The 14,353-nt window shown below is 43.2% G+C and overlaps 1 protein-coding gene across 4 annotated transcripts in view; it reads right to left on the bottom strand.

Moving 5' to 3' along the window:
- The window catches only part of LOC139273836 (lethal(3)malignant brain tumor-like protein 4), a 563,891-nt gene that overhangs the window by 61,248 nt on the left and 488,290 nt on the right, over window positions 1–14,353 (bottom strand). For all 4 annotated transcript variants that reach the window (XM_070890916.1, XM_070890932.1, XM_070890926.1 and 1 more), the window contains exon 21: window positions 920–1,089. In XM_070890916.1, coding sequence (XP_070747017.1) covers window positions 920–1,089 — 170 coding nt within the window. The remainder of the gene's footprint in view (window positions 1–919; window positions 1,090–14,353) is intronic.

Below are 14,353 nucleotides of genomic sequence, written 5' to 3'. Positions count from 1 at the left end.
GAATTTCCATTTCTATTGACATCAATAGAAGTTAAAATCGGGAGAGTCAAAATTACCCCAATTGTTTTAAATATTTCAAGGATGTGCAATGCTATTGACATAAAACAACCCAACAACTAATTTATTTTGCAGCCATGTCTGTTTATCCATTACACTGGTGCAACATCATAAAGAATTTCTGTTGTTTGCTCTTGGGAAGCATCACCTATCAATTTTGAGTTTGTAAGGCTGAAAATCCACTATAATTTCAGAAGTTTGCTGGAATAGGGACTTGGAGACGGCAGGTCCCGGCCTTGTGCCAGTGTTTCATCCATCACTTTGGCCATCCACCCTCGCCTCCACCTACCCCTAAATCAGGAGTTCCTGTGACCCTGTCCTCAGTTGGGACCTGATGTAGAATTGGCACAGGTAAATCTCACTGACAAGAAGCCCACCTGGAGTTCAAGGCCAGGATTGAGGCCTGGAGCCTCGAAAATGAGGATTGAAAAGCATTTTATTAAAAGCAGCAAAGGGGGCATTAAAGATTGCTTTCAGGTGTGGGGGAACCTTTAACCAGCATAATCCAGTCAGACTTTTTGGCCACTTTGGCATGGGAGCACCCAGATATTCCACCAACCTACCAAAGGCTCGCCACTCATGGCCCATCTCACTGATGCTGTGAATTTAAGTGAGGTCAGTGGCGGAGGTTACTGGTCGGTGCATCCTGGCATTAATTTAAGTTCCCCTCCCCATGGACCTTTGAGGCCCAAACCACTGCAGAAAGTACAATATGTTAGAGCACATTATGTACGCCTGAATATTTTTCAAGCTAAATTGTAAATTGTTTCTAAATAGTAGCTCAAGTAATATTTCACACGTGGCAACAATGAATTTTCCTCATCTTCCTTCGTAAACCCCAAATTATGCCAGCTCTTTGTACCTCATCAATACTCCACTTGGACACCTTGCTGGCTTGGAAGTTCACCACTCCGGGCAGTAGTTTGCAGTGCTGCTCCCAGCAAAGTGGGAGATCACGAACGGGATGAGCAGACATGGCTGACATGAAGACGGACTGGTGGAGAGCTTGCTGCATACTGTCAACAGAAAGATCTGGAAAAGAAAGGCAAGAAGGAATTACTCATTTTTCCAGAAGCATTTTTTTTTTGCATTTGACTTTGAATATAATAAAATATTTATATTTTCAGTGACATTATCTAAACAAAAATGAGGAGAATATTGTTCCAGGAAGCTCATTTTTGTAATTGTGAGGTAGCTTGTGAATAATTGGTAAGAATTAGTGTCAAAGATTCAGCCAGTCATTATTTGAAGATAAATAATTTAGAGAATGGGTCATTTGATGTGATAATGCTACAGTGCATTTTCATGATCAACTGCCTGGAAGGAAAGAAAACTCATTAGATGCTGATCAGCTGAGTAATATTATATCCATATGCCTGAGTGAAAATCACATGAAAAACATTAATTTGAAATTTTTAATATGCTTATGGAACTCAGTTACATGGGTATCTGGGCTTCATTAGTTGAACACCATATACTGGATTTTTAGAACAAATATAAATATATAGTGGAACAGAGTTAACATTTCAGGTATGCTGCCTGATCTGTTGAGTTTTTCCAGCATTTTAGGTTTCTATTTCAGATTTCCAGCACTGTGGGTGAGGGGGGAGGGGGCGGTGAAATTCATTATCGTCCCATTTGGGGGCGGTAACTTCCAAGAAATGCAAAACTTAGCGCCAGCCTCGGAGGTCCCGCCCCGCTTGATAAATATGGGAACAGTTTCTCTTTATCTACTCTATCGAGACCCCTCATGATTTTGATCACCTCTATCAAATCCCCTTTCAATCTTCTCTGCTCGAAGGAGAACAACCCCAGTTTCTCCTGTCTATCCACGTAACTGAAGTCCCTCGGCCCTGGAACCATTCTTTTAAATCTTTTCTGCACCCTTTTCAAGGCCTTCACATCCTTCCTAAAGTGCACTGCCCAGAATTGGACACAATACTCCAGTTGAGGCTGAACCAGTGTTTTATACAGGTTCATCATAACTTCCTTGGAAAGATATATTGTGCTAAAAACACAAGAACAAACTGAACACTAATGAGACACCATGGATGCATAAAGACATAAGGAAAAACTGAGGGTAAGGAAAGAGACATTCACTAAGTACATGGACAGCAGGAGAGAGCATGATGAGAGAGAATAGAAACATAGAAAATAGGTGCAGGAGTAGGCCATTCGGCCATTCGGCCCTTCGAGCCTGCACCCATCATTCAATATGATCATGCAACTTCAGTACCCCATTCCTGCTTTCTCTCCATACTCCTTGATCCCTTTAGCAGTAGGGGTCACATCTAACTCCCTTTTGAATATATCCAACGAACTAGCCTCAACAACTTTCTGTGATAGAGAATTCAACAGGTTCACAATTCTCTGAGTGAAGACGTTTCTCCTCATCTCGGTCCTAAATGGCTTACCCCTTATCCTTAGACTGTGACCCCTGGTTCTGGACTTCCCCAACATCGGGAATATTCTTCCTGCATCTAACCTGTCCAATCCCGTCAGAATTTTATATGTTTCTATGCGATCCCCTCTCATTCTTCTAAATTCCAGTGAATATAAGCCTAGTCGATCCAGTCTTTCTTCATATGTCAGTCCTGCCATCCCGGGAATCAGTCTGGTGAACCTTCGCTGCACTCCCTCAAAAGCAAGAATGTCCTTCCTCAGATTATGAGATCAAAACTGTGCACAATATTCAAGGTGTGGCCTCACCAAGGCCCTGTACAACTGCAGTAAGGCCTCCTTGCTCCGATACTCAAATCCTCTTGCTATGAAGGCAAACATGCCATTTGCCGCCTTCACCGCTTGCTGTACCTGCACGCCAACTTTCAATGACTGATGTACATGTACCATGACACCCAGGTCTCGTTGCATCTCCCCTTTTCCTAATCTGTCACCATTCAGATAATATTCTGCCTTCCTGTTTTTGCCACCAAAGTGGATAACCTCACATTTATCCACATTATACTGCATCTGCCATGCATTTGCCCACTCACTTAACCTGTCCAAGTCACCCTGCAGCTTCTTAGCATCCTCCTCACAGCTCACACTGCCACCCAGCTTAGTATCATCTGCAAACTTGGAGATATTACATTAAATTCCTTTGTCTAAATCATTAATGTATATTGTAAATAGCTGGGGTCCCAGCACTGAACCTTGCGGTACCCCACTAGTCACTGCCTGCCATTCTGCAAAGGACCCGTTTATTCCTACTCTTTGCTTCCTGTCTGCCAACCAGTTCTCTATCCACGTCAATACATTACCCCCAATACCACGTGCTTTAATTTTGCACACTAATCTCTTGTGTGGGATCTTGTCAAAAGCCTTTTGAAAGTCCAAATACACCACATCCACTGGTTCTCCCTTGTCCACTCTACTAGTTACATCCTCAAAAAATTCTAGAAGATTTGTCAAGCAGGATTTCCCTTTCATAAATCCATGCTGAATACGAAGAGATTCGGAGAGAAGTCCAAAAGAAATAAGAAGGCAAAGAGGAACTATGAAATTAAATTATCAAGGAACATAAAATAAAATAGTAAAATATTCTACAGGTACATAAATAAAAAAGTGAAAGATGGGAGGGAATAGAACCACTAAGGAAGGGATGGTCAGGATAAAATCACAAGCAATGATAGCAAAATGGCAGAAATATTAAGCAATTTACTTGGCTTCAGTATTTACCAATGAGACAGATCAGGTGGTCATGACACATCGGAATATGAGATTAGAAATGATATAAAATAAAAAGAGAAATATTAAATAACCTAATTAGCCCAACGAGGATTAAACTCCATGGGCTAGAAATTCGAGGCTTTAACGCTGGCCATTAAGGCCAGTTTTGTAGAAGAAAATCGTGGCTGCCTCGCTTCCTCCCACTTCCGGCATGGAAATCGTTGGCTGCCACATTGGCTAGGTCGGCAGTGCTGCCATTGCCTGCACTCGGCGCAATTACTTTAATTACCAGGAGCATGACGTCAATCGACGTGCAAAGGCAAATTGACCTACGCTCTCTCCAAGGCATGCCCGTGTGTGCAGCCGTTTACAGCGGGTAGAGCTGGGAGGAGGTGATGGTAAGCTATAAACCGTACAGTAAACTGCTGCTGAGATAACTGGTAACTATGGAGACCTCAGACTGCGTATTTGGAGTGAAAACTGCTTCCAATGAGATACATCAAATCTCCTCCCTGATCAGTCAAATATTACAACAGGTAAATATTTTAACATAAATTATACTGTACTACAGTTGTAATAATCTCAGGGAAAAAAAATCAAAGCTGCACTTTCTTAAATTTTATACATTGGGCTTTCTAGTTTAGGAACTATTAAATAAGATGCAAAGTTTGGAAATCTGTTTTTAAAAGGCTTAACACCATATTTCTTCAAAAGTCTGCTGTTGTTAAAAATTTAACTGAGCTCTCCTCTGCACGATTAACATCAGTAAATTCCTTTTTCAAAATTTATTTCAATTGATTTCTCATCCAACGGTTTAATGACGTCTATGCCACTGTCTTTATTGGGCCGAAATTGGAGAACTTATCGCCCACTGCTGCCGACATTCCTCTCATCGAACCGCCCAGTGCCACTTTCGTCGTGGCCTGGAGTGGGCGGGAGGGGAAAGCCGCCGGGAAGTGCCCGCCGACGTCAGCTAACGGCCGATGCGCGTAATTACACTTTCGCCCGCCGAGATGCTATATTCATGCGGGCAGGAGTCGGCGGCAGGACGGTGGTGGCAGCTCTGTCCTCAATGGTAAATGTGAAAATGCTTTAAAAAAGGTTAATGAAGTTTATTTAAATTATTTATTTACAGGTACTGACCTGGATGGGGTCCCCTGAAGGTCATCAGATGTTTTTTTTTGTTTTTGATGCTTTTTATTTTTAGTTCTTCGACCTTCCGTGGGCCCGAGAATGCGTTCTCATTCTCGGCAAACGCCTCTGCCGCCGAGAATGAGAACTCCCACCGGCTGTCACCCAGACTGATGGTGTACGTCGCAGATTTGCTGTTGACCTTTGAGGGACCTGGGTGATGAAAACTCTGCCCAAAGAACCATCAGGGATCTTTGGCGGGCAGGGGCCTTCACCAAATTCGGGCCCTATGTGTTTTTTACAGTCACAGTCCCTCCAGATCTGGCCTGTGCTTTGAGACCCACTCACTAGGGAGTGAATTCCCAATGTGATATGCAGGCTAGTGCACTGTTACTGCTAGCTACAAGATGGTGCATTGTCATGCCCCTCCAGCACCATGGTGGAGGACAAATCTCCACACAACAACCATCTGGGTGAAACATCTGCGGACCTATGGCAGCCAGTGAAGATGGGATTTCCAGGCAGTCTGGCACCCAGTTGTGGACCCTACACAAAACCCAGACAAATGTCCAAGAAAGTAAGAGGGGAGCCATGGACAAACAAATGCATCCTAAGGTGCCACAACGGACAATGCTCCAACCCTACAACAGCAGACTCGTACCTCCTGACTGAGTAAAACCGGTAGAGCTGGCACCTGGGAAATTAACAAGGAGGTGGGCTCAGCGCGGGATACCAACCCCCTGTCAATCTTTTAGATTTTGACAATGGACCCGCCTCCAAACCCACCCTCTGAGTGCCGGCAAGATTCCGGTCAAAGGGTATTTTTAAATGTGTGGTGAAGAGCAAAATTAAGAGGCCATCAAAATACGACAGTCACCAAGAAATCAAGTAGGGAATTTAAAAAGAAAACTTCTTTACCCAGAGTGGTGAGAATGTGGAACTCATTACCACATAAAGTAGTTGAGGCAAACATAATAGATGCATTTAAAGGGAAGCTAGATAAGCATATGACTGGGCAGGGAATAGAGGGTCATGCTGATAGAGTTAGATGAGGAAGGATGAGAGGAGGCTTGAGTGGAGCATAAACGCTGGCATTCACTGATTGGGCCAAATGGTCTGTTTCTGGCCTGGTATTTCTATGTAATTGCTATATTCCAACAGAAGCCAAAAGATCCCTGAAGCCGGTGGTTAATTCCACTCCTGGATGCTCATCAGGTGTACAGCTGCGCCTCACTTTCTGCCCTCAATTTCCAGTGCAAGGCCCTACCAAGTGTCAGACCTGCGTCTGGGCCAAAATTATGACATGGCCTGCCAAATTAGGACGTACCTCGGCCTGCGCAGGCGGAGTGAAGTTCTGGTGCGCTCCAGCTGTCTAATGCCAGGGCAAAGTGGTTGGCTGGGGGGACGGGGAACAGAGAGGGAAAGGAAAGGTATATCAGAGTCATACGATCTTCAGAGAGAGGACATTTTCATTCAATAAACCTGGGCTAGATGGAACCCTGGTGCGACCCTTTCCCGAAATTGCCCCATGGGAAATATCCCTTTTGTGAAATTGCCTCGCGGAGCGGCACCGCCGCTGGTCGGTACCCCCGTCAGCTTTTTCTGTCGGTGCACTTCTTGTTGGTCGGTGGCGCGGCTGCCCTTAAAAGGGAGGTGGTGCTACCGGTGACTCATTTTATTTTTTATTGTCGGCCGACTGCCAGGCTGGCCCGACAATTATGTCCCCGGGTTCGGCCAGGCCGTCAATCGGCCCGGCCGAAACCTTCCTTGGTGGCCTAGTGTATACCACTGAAGTGGCTGCAGAGTCCACAGCGGCTCTCCCCTTTAACTGAAAGGGAGAGACATTGTGACTCATCAGCGCGGTGCTGATGACTGATTGGGGCGGTGGACCCGCTGCAAGGGCACTTCCGCCCATCAGCCGACACAACATCCGCCTCGACCGAAAAAAACTTTCAAAGTGCCAAATTTTGACGGCATCGCCGCTGCATTGGTGTAAAGAAAAACTTTTAAAAAACGGTGTGTGCGCCCCGTTTCGGGTGGTGTGCAATTTCGGCCTCTTTGTGTTGGTCTTCATGGAAGAAGACATGAAAAACGTCTCAAAAATAGTGGAATACCAAGGGGAATGAGGAACTGAAAGAAATTAGTATTTGTAAAAAAACTAGTACCAGAGAAATTAATGGAACTGAAAGCTAATAAATCCCCTGGACCTGAAGGCCTAATCCTAGGATTTTGAAAGATGTGGCTATAGAGATAGTGGATGCAGTTGGTTATCATCTTCCAATATTCCATAGATTCTAGAACGGTTCCCGCAGATTGGAAGGTAGCTAATGTAACCCCGCTATTTAAGAAAGGAGAGAGAGAGAAAATGGTGAACTACAGACCAGTTAGCCTGACATCAGTAGCAGGGAAAATGCTGGAATCTATTATTAAGGATGTGGTAACAGGACACTTAGAAAATAATAATAGGATTAGGCAGAGTCAACACGGATTTATGAAAGAAAAATCATGTTTGACAAATCTGTTATGAGTTTTTTGAGGCTGTTACTAGCAGAATAGATAAGGGGGGGACCAGTGGATGTAATTTATTTGGATTTTCAAAAGGCATTCGAACAGATACCACACAAGACTCGGTGTTGTGTAATGAGAGAGGATTAATTAGCAATCTTGTTGTGCGAGGCCCCTTGGGGAAGAGTGACCATAATATGGTAGAATTTTTCATTAAGATGGAGAGTGATACAGTTAATTCAGAGACGAGGTTCCTGAACTTAAGATGGTATGAGACGTGAATTGGCTAGAATACACTGGCGAATTATACTTAAAGGGTTGACGGTGGATAGGCAGTGGCAGACATTTAAAGATCACATGGATGAACTTCAACAATTGTACATCCCTGTCTGGCATAAAAATAAAACGGAAAAGGTGGCTCAACCGTGGCTAACAAGGGAAATTAAGGATTGTGTTAAAACCAAGGAAGAGGCATATAAATTGGCCAGAAAAAGCAGCAAACCTGAGGACTGGGAGAAATTTAGAATTCAGCAGAGGAGGACAAAGGGTTTAATTAGAAGGGGGAAATTAGAGTATGAGAGTAAGCTTGCAGGGAACATAAAAACTGACTGTAAAAGCTTCTATAGATATGTGAAGAGAAAAAGATTAGTGAAGACAAATGTAGGTCCCTTGCAGTCAGAATCAGGTGAATTTATAATGGGGAAGACCAATTGAACAAATACTTTGGTCTGTCTTCACTAAGGAAGACACAAATAACCTTCCGGAAATACTAGGGGACCGAGGGTCTAGCGAGAAGGAGGAACTGAAGGAAATCCTTATTAGTCAGGAAATTGTGTTCGGGAAATTGATGGGATTGAAGGTTGATAAATCCCCAGGGCCTGATAATCTGCATCCCAGAGTACTTAAGGAAGTGGCCCTAGAAATAGTAGTTGCATTGGTGGTAATTTTCCAACATTCTATAGACTCTGGATCAGTTCCTATGGATTGGAGGGTAGCTAATGTAACCTCACTTTTTAAAAAAGGAGGGAGAGAGAAAACGGAATTAGCCTGACATTGGTCGTGGGGAAAATGTTGGAATCAATTATTTCAATTATTAAAGATGTAATAGCAGCGCAATTGGAAAGCAGTGACAGGATCGGTCCAGGTCAGCATGGATTTATGAAAGGGAAATCATGCTCGACAAATCTAGAATTTTTTGAGGAGGTAACTAGTAGAATGGACAAGGGAGAACCAGTGGATGTGGTGTATTTGGACTTTCAAAAGGCTTTTGACAAGGTCCCACACAAGAGATTAGTGTGCAAAATTAAAGCACATGGTATTGGGGGTAATGTATTGACGTGGATAGAGAACTGGTTTGCAGATAGGAAGCAAAGAGTAGGAATAAACGAGTCCTTTTCATAATGGCATGCAGTGACTAGTGGGGTACTGTAAGGTTCAGTGCTGGGACCCCAGCTGTTTACAATATACATTAATGATTTAGACGAAGGAATTGAATGTAGTATCTCCAAGTTTGCAGATGACACTAAGCTGGGTAGCAGTGTGAGCTGTGAGGGGGACGCTAAGAGGCTGCAGGGTGACTTGGACAGGTTAGGTGAGTGGGCAAATGCATGGCAGATGCAGTATAATGTGGATAAATGTGAGGTTATCCACTTTGGTGGCAAAAACAGGAAGGCAGATTATTATCTGAATGATGACAGATTAGGAAAAGGGGAGGTGCAACGAGACCTGGATGTCATGGTACATCAGTCACTGAAAGTTAGCATGAAGGTACAGCAGGCGGTGAAGAAGGCAAATGGCATGTTGGCCTTCGTAGCGAGAGGATTTGAGTATAAGAGCGGGGAGGCCTTACTGCAGTTGTACAGGGCCTTGGTGAGGACACACCTTGAATATTGTGTACAATTATGGTCTCCTAATCTGAGGAAGGACATTCTTGCTATTGAGGGAGTGCAGCGAAGGTTCACCACTTATTCCCGGGATGGTAGGACTGACATATGAAGAAAGACTGGATCGACTAGGCTTATATTCACTGGAATTTAGAAGAATGAGAGGGGATCTCATAGAAACATATAAAATTCTGACGAGATTGGATAGGTTAGATGCAGGAAGAATGTTCCCGATGTTGGGGAAGTCCAGATTCAGGGGTCACAGTCTAAGGATAAGGGATAAGCCATTTAGGACCGAGATGAGGAGAAATGTCTTCACTCAGAGAATTGTGAACCTGTAAAATTCTCTATCACAGAAAGTCGTTGAGGCCAGTTCATTAGATATATTCAAAAAGGAGTTAGATGTGGCCCTTACGGTTAAAGGGATCAAGGGGTATGGAGAGAAAGTAGGAATGGAGTACTGAAGTGCATGATCAGCCATGATCATATTGAATGGTGGTGCAGGCTTGAAGGGCCAAATGGCCTACCCCTGCACCTATTTTCTATGTTTCTATTTTTCTAAGTGAGTGGGCAAAAATTTGGCAGATGCAGTATAATGTTGAAAAGTACGAGGTCATGCACTTTGGCAGAAAAAAAATCAAAGAGCAAGTTATTATTTAACTGGAGAAAGGTTGCAAAGTGCTGCAGTACAGCGGGACCTGGGACTTGTCCGTAAAACACAAAAGGATAGTATGCAGGTACAGCAAGTGATCAGGAAGGCCATTGGAATATTGGCCTTTATTGCAAAGGGGATGGAGTATAAAAGCAGGGAAGTCTTGCTACAGTTATACAGGGTATTGGTGAAGCCACACCTGGAATACTGCGTGCAGTTTTGGTTTCCATATTTCCGAAAGAATATACTTGCTTTGGAGGCAGTTCAGAGAAGGTTCACTAGGTTGATTCTGGAGATGAGGGGATTGACTTATGAGGAAAGGTTGAGTAGGTTGGGCCTCTACTCATTGGAATTCAGAAGAATGAGAGGTGATCTTATCGAAACGTATAAAATTATGAGGGGGCTTGACAAGGTGGATTCAGAGATGATGGGGGAGACTAGAACTAGAGGGCATGATCTTAGAATAAGTGGCCGCCCATTTAAGACTGAGATGAAGAGAAATTTCTGCTCTCAGAGGGTTGTAAATCTGTGGAATTCGCTGCCTCAGAGAGCTGTGGAAGCTGGGACATTGAATAAATTTAAGACATAAATAGACAGTTTCTTAAACAATAAGGGGATAAGGGGTTATGGGGAGCGGGCAGGGAAGTGGAGCTGAGTCCATGATCAGATCAGCCATGATCTAATTGAATGGCTAGAGAAGCACAGAGTACGAGTGACTGCTCACAAGTGTGAGTTATTTCAAAACTCAGTGGAGTATTAGGGCACAGAGTAGACAAAGGTGGTTTACTTTCAACCAAGGGAAAGCTGGTGCAATCAGAAATGCACCAACTCCCAAGAATGTCACTGAATTTCGATCATTTTTGGGTCTTTTGAACTATTATGGGAAGTTTCTACCAAATTTGGCTACAGTGTTACATCCACTGAATGACCTATTGAAAAAACAGGTCCTTGGAAGTGGTCAGAAGAATGCGACACAGCATTCAAGGTATAAAAGTCAATTGGTTGAGAGCACCATGTTAGTTCTATGACATATCTAAGGAGACCAAGCTAGCATGTGATGCCTCTCCGTACTACTTAGTGGGGAGGAGAGACCAATTGCTTTTGCTTCACGCACTCTCAGTGTCAGTGAGCGGAATTATGTGCAAATCGAAAGGAAATCTTTGGCATTAATATTTGGAGTCAAGAAGTTCCACAAATGTATGGTCGTAAGTTTACTATTGTTACGGACCATACGCCCCTGACAGCAATCCTCCATCCAAAGTCCCCAGTTCCAACATTAGATGCAGCCCGAATGCAGAGATGGGCTTAATTTTGTCATTGATATTGAATACAGACGATCAGCTGATCACAGTAATGCTGATGCTATGTCTAGATTGCCTTCCCCATCCTAGGTTACACTCGATAGTGAAGAAGTGTTCTACTTTTCATACATTGATGAACTGCCAGTCACAGCTGAAGAGATTGGTAGAGCAACCAAACGTTACCCAGTTATGTCAAAGGTGTATGATTACATTGCAATTGGCTGGCCAAACCACGTAACAAACAAAGATATTCATCCATTCTTCATTCGAAGGAATGAATTATCAGTAGATAAAGATTGTATCATCTGGGGTGCAAAAGTGGTTATACCAAATAAATTCAGGTCCAAATTATTAGGAGATGTTCATGACCAGCACCTGGGATTGTGCTTGACCAAGAGTTTTGCACGCAGTTACTTGTGGTGGCCAGGGCTAGATAAAGATATAGAGTACATCGTCAGTCAGTGTACAACATGTCAATTGGTAAGCAAGAAACCACCATCAGTACCATTACAGCCATGGAAATGGCCCCCCAGGATGTGGCGAAGGTTGCATATTGATTATGCTGAGCTCGAAGGACAACAATTGTGATTGATAGCCATTCGAAGTGGGTCGAGGTGTTTGCAATGCGGAAAATAACAAGTAATACATTAGATATTTTGCGAAGATTATTTTCTTCACGTGGTCTCCCAGAGAAATAGTTTCTGATAATGGAGCACAATTTTGTTTAAAAGAATTTGCACAGTTCACAAGCAAAAATGGTGTGAAACATACCAAGGTTCCACCGTACCATCCTGCTTCAAATGGTGTCGCAGAGCGCACAGTACAAATTGTAAAACGTGCCGTCATCAAACAGATGTTGGATTCAAATCAAAAGAAACGATAGTTGTCAATGGACCACAGATTGGCTAATTTTCTAATTACGTATCGTAATACTCCTCATACAACTAATGGTAGAACACTAGCACAGTTGTTTCTCAAACGACAGCCATGATCCAGATTCTCGTTTGTAAACCAAACTTGGCACAGTCCGCAGAAGAGAAACAATTCAGACAGAAAGAGAATCATGATAGAGATAGTGTAAAAGAGAGAAGTGTGAAATGAAATCAGAAGGTGAGAGTGAAGAACCATCACCATAAATGGTTAAAGTGGCTACCAGGAAGACTAGTGAAGATATGTATTCCTCGCACATATTTGGTCAAGATGTTTGATCATGGACAGGTTAGGTTTGTTCACATTGATCATATTTTACCTTCAGATGTAGAAGGAGTTGAAGGTTGGAATGATTCAATTATTTCTGAATCATCAGAAAGTTTGATACAAGTAAAGTACCAGTAGCATATCCTACATCAAATGTACTGGAAACAAGTTTGAGAGAAAATCAGAATTTAAGTCTGAGTCCGAGTCAGGCAGACAAACAGTCTGAAGTTGTAGAGAGTTCAAATGTAAATCAAAGGCATCCCTTGGAGGAAAACTTTCCTCAGGATCAGCCTAGAATGAGTCTAAGTTCGACACCATATTAGGAAGGTTCTGTTCGAGATCGAAGGTATCCTCTTCGATATAGAAAACAAGTGGTTAAGCTTGATTTGTAAATATGGCAAAATAAGCCCGTATCTTTTCTGTATAACCATGCAAGTTATGTATAATGATTGTTTGTTATAATTACTTCTTCATTAAGGAGGGAGAAGTATAATATATAAAGTGCCACACAGTGGATTACTGTGGCATTGCAGCCATTGATGTTTACGACAATAAAGAGGGGGTCACTTGACAGGCTTCCTGAAGTTATTAGCCATCTTAAAACCTGTGTGTGTTTGTGAGGTCGTACCAAAAACATAACACTATCTATACTATGCAGGTACAGCAAGTGATGAGGAAGGCGAATGTAATCTTGGCCTTTATTGCAAAGGGGATGGAGTATAAAAGCAGGGAAGTCTATACAGGGTATTGGTGAGGCCACACCTGGAATACTGCGTGCCGTTTTGGTTTCCATATTTACGAAAGGATATACTTGCTTTGGAGGCAGTTCAGAGAAGGTTCACTAGGTTGATTCCAGAGATGAGGGAGTTGACTTATGAGGAAAGGTTGAGTAGGTTGGGCCTCTACTCATTGGAATTCAGAAGAATGAGAGGTGATCTTATTGAAACTTATAAGATTATGAGGGGGCTTGACAAGGTGAATGCAGAGAGGATGTTTCCACTGATAGAGGAGACTAGAACTAGAGGGCATAATCTTAGAATAAGGGGCCGCCCATTTAAAACTGAGGTGAGGAGAAATTTCTTCTCTGAGGGTTGTAAATCTGTGGAATTCGCTGCCTCAGAGAACTGTGGAAGCTAGAACATTGAATAAATTTAAGACAGAAATAAACTGTTTTTAAACAATAAGGGGATAAGGGGTTATGGGAAGCATGCAGGGAAGTGGAGCTGAGTCCATGATCAGATCAGCCATGATCTTATTGAATAGCGGAGCAGGCTCTCGGGGCCGTATGGCCTACTCCTGTTCCTATTTCTTATGTTCTTATGTTCTTACCTCAGCCTTAAATATACGCAATGATACAGCATCCACTGCCCTTTGGGGTAGAGAATTCTAAAGATTCACAACCCTTGGAGTGAAGAAATTCCTCAGTTTTAAATGGCTGACCTCTTATGCTGAAACTATGCCCCCTAGCTCTAGACTCTACGGCCAGGGGAAACAACATCTCAGCACCGACCCTGTCAACCCCCCTCAGAATCTAATATATTTCAATCAGATCAACTCTTATTCTTCTAAACTCCAGAGAGTATAGGCCCAATCTACTCAATCTTTCTTCAAAGGACAACCCTGTCAGACCCTTAAATCAATGTGAACATTCTAAGGCAAGTATATCCTTCCATGGATAAGTAGTCCAAAACTGTGCACAGTAATCCAGGTGTAGTCTCACCAAAGCCTTGTACAATGGTTGAGCATGAGATGGAGCATTGCAGCGAGGAAGATCGAGAAGAGGGTTGGCGCAATGATACAGCCCTGCTTGACCCCAGTCCGGACGTGGATTGGGTCTGTGGTGGATCCGTTGGTCAGGATTACAGTTTGCATGTCGTCATGGAATAGGCGGAGGATGGCGACAAACTTTTTGGGGCAGCCGAAACGGAGGAGGACGCTCCACAGTCCCTTAGGTTAAC

The sequence above is a fragment of the Pristiophorus japonicus genome, chromosome 1 (assembly GCF_044704955.1).
Source record: "Pristiophorus japonicus isolate sPriJap1 chromosome 1, sPriJap1.hap1, whole genome shotgun sequence".
NCBI classification, from domain to species: domain Eukaryota; kingdom Metazoa; phylum Chordata; class Chondrichthyes; family Pristiophoridae; genus Pristiophorus; species Pristiophorus japonicus.
The sequence above is the reverse complement of the archived record's forward strand: the minus strand, read 5'-3'. Positions and strand labels throughout refer to the sequence as shown.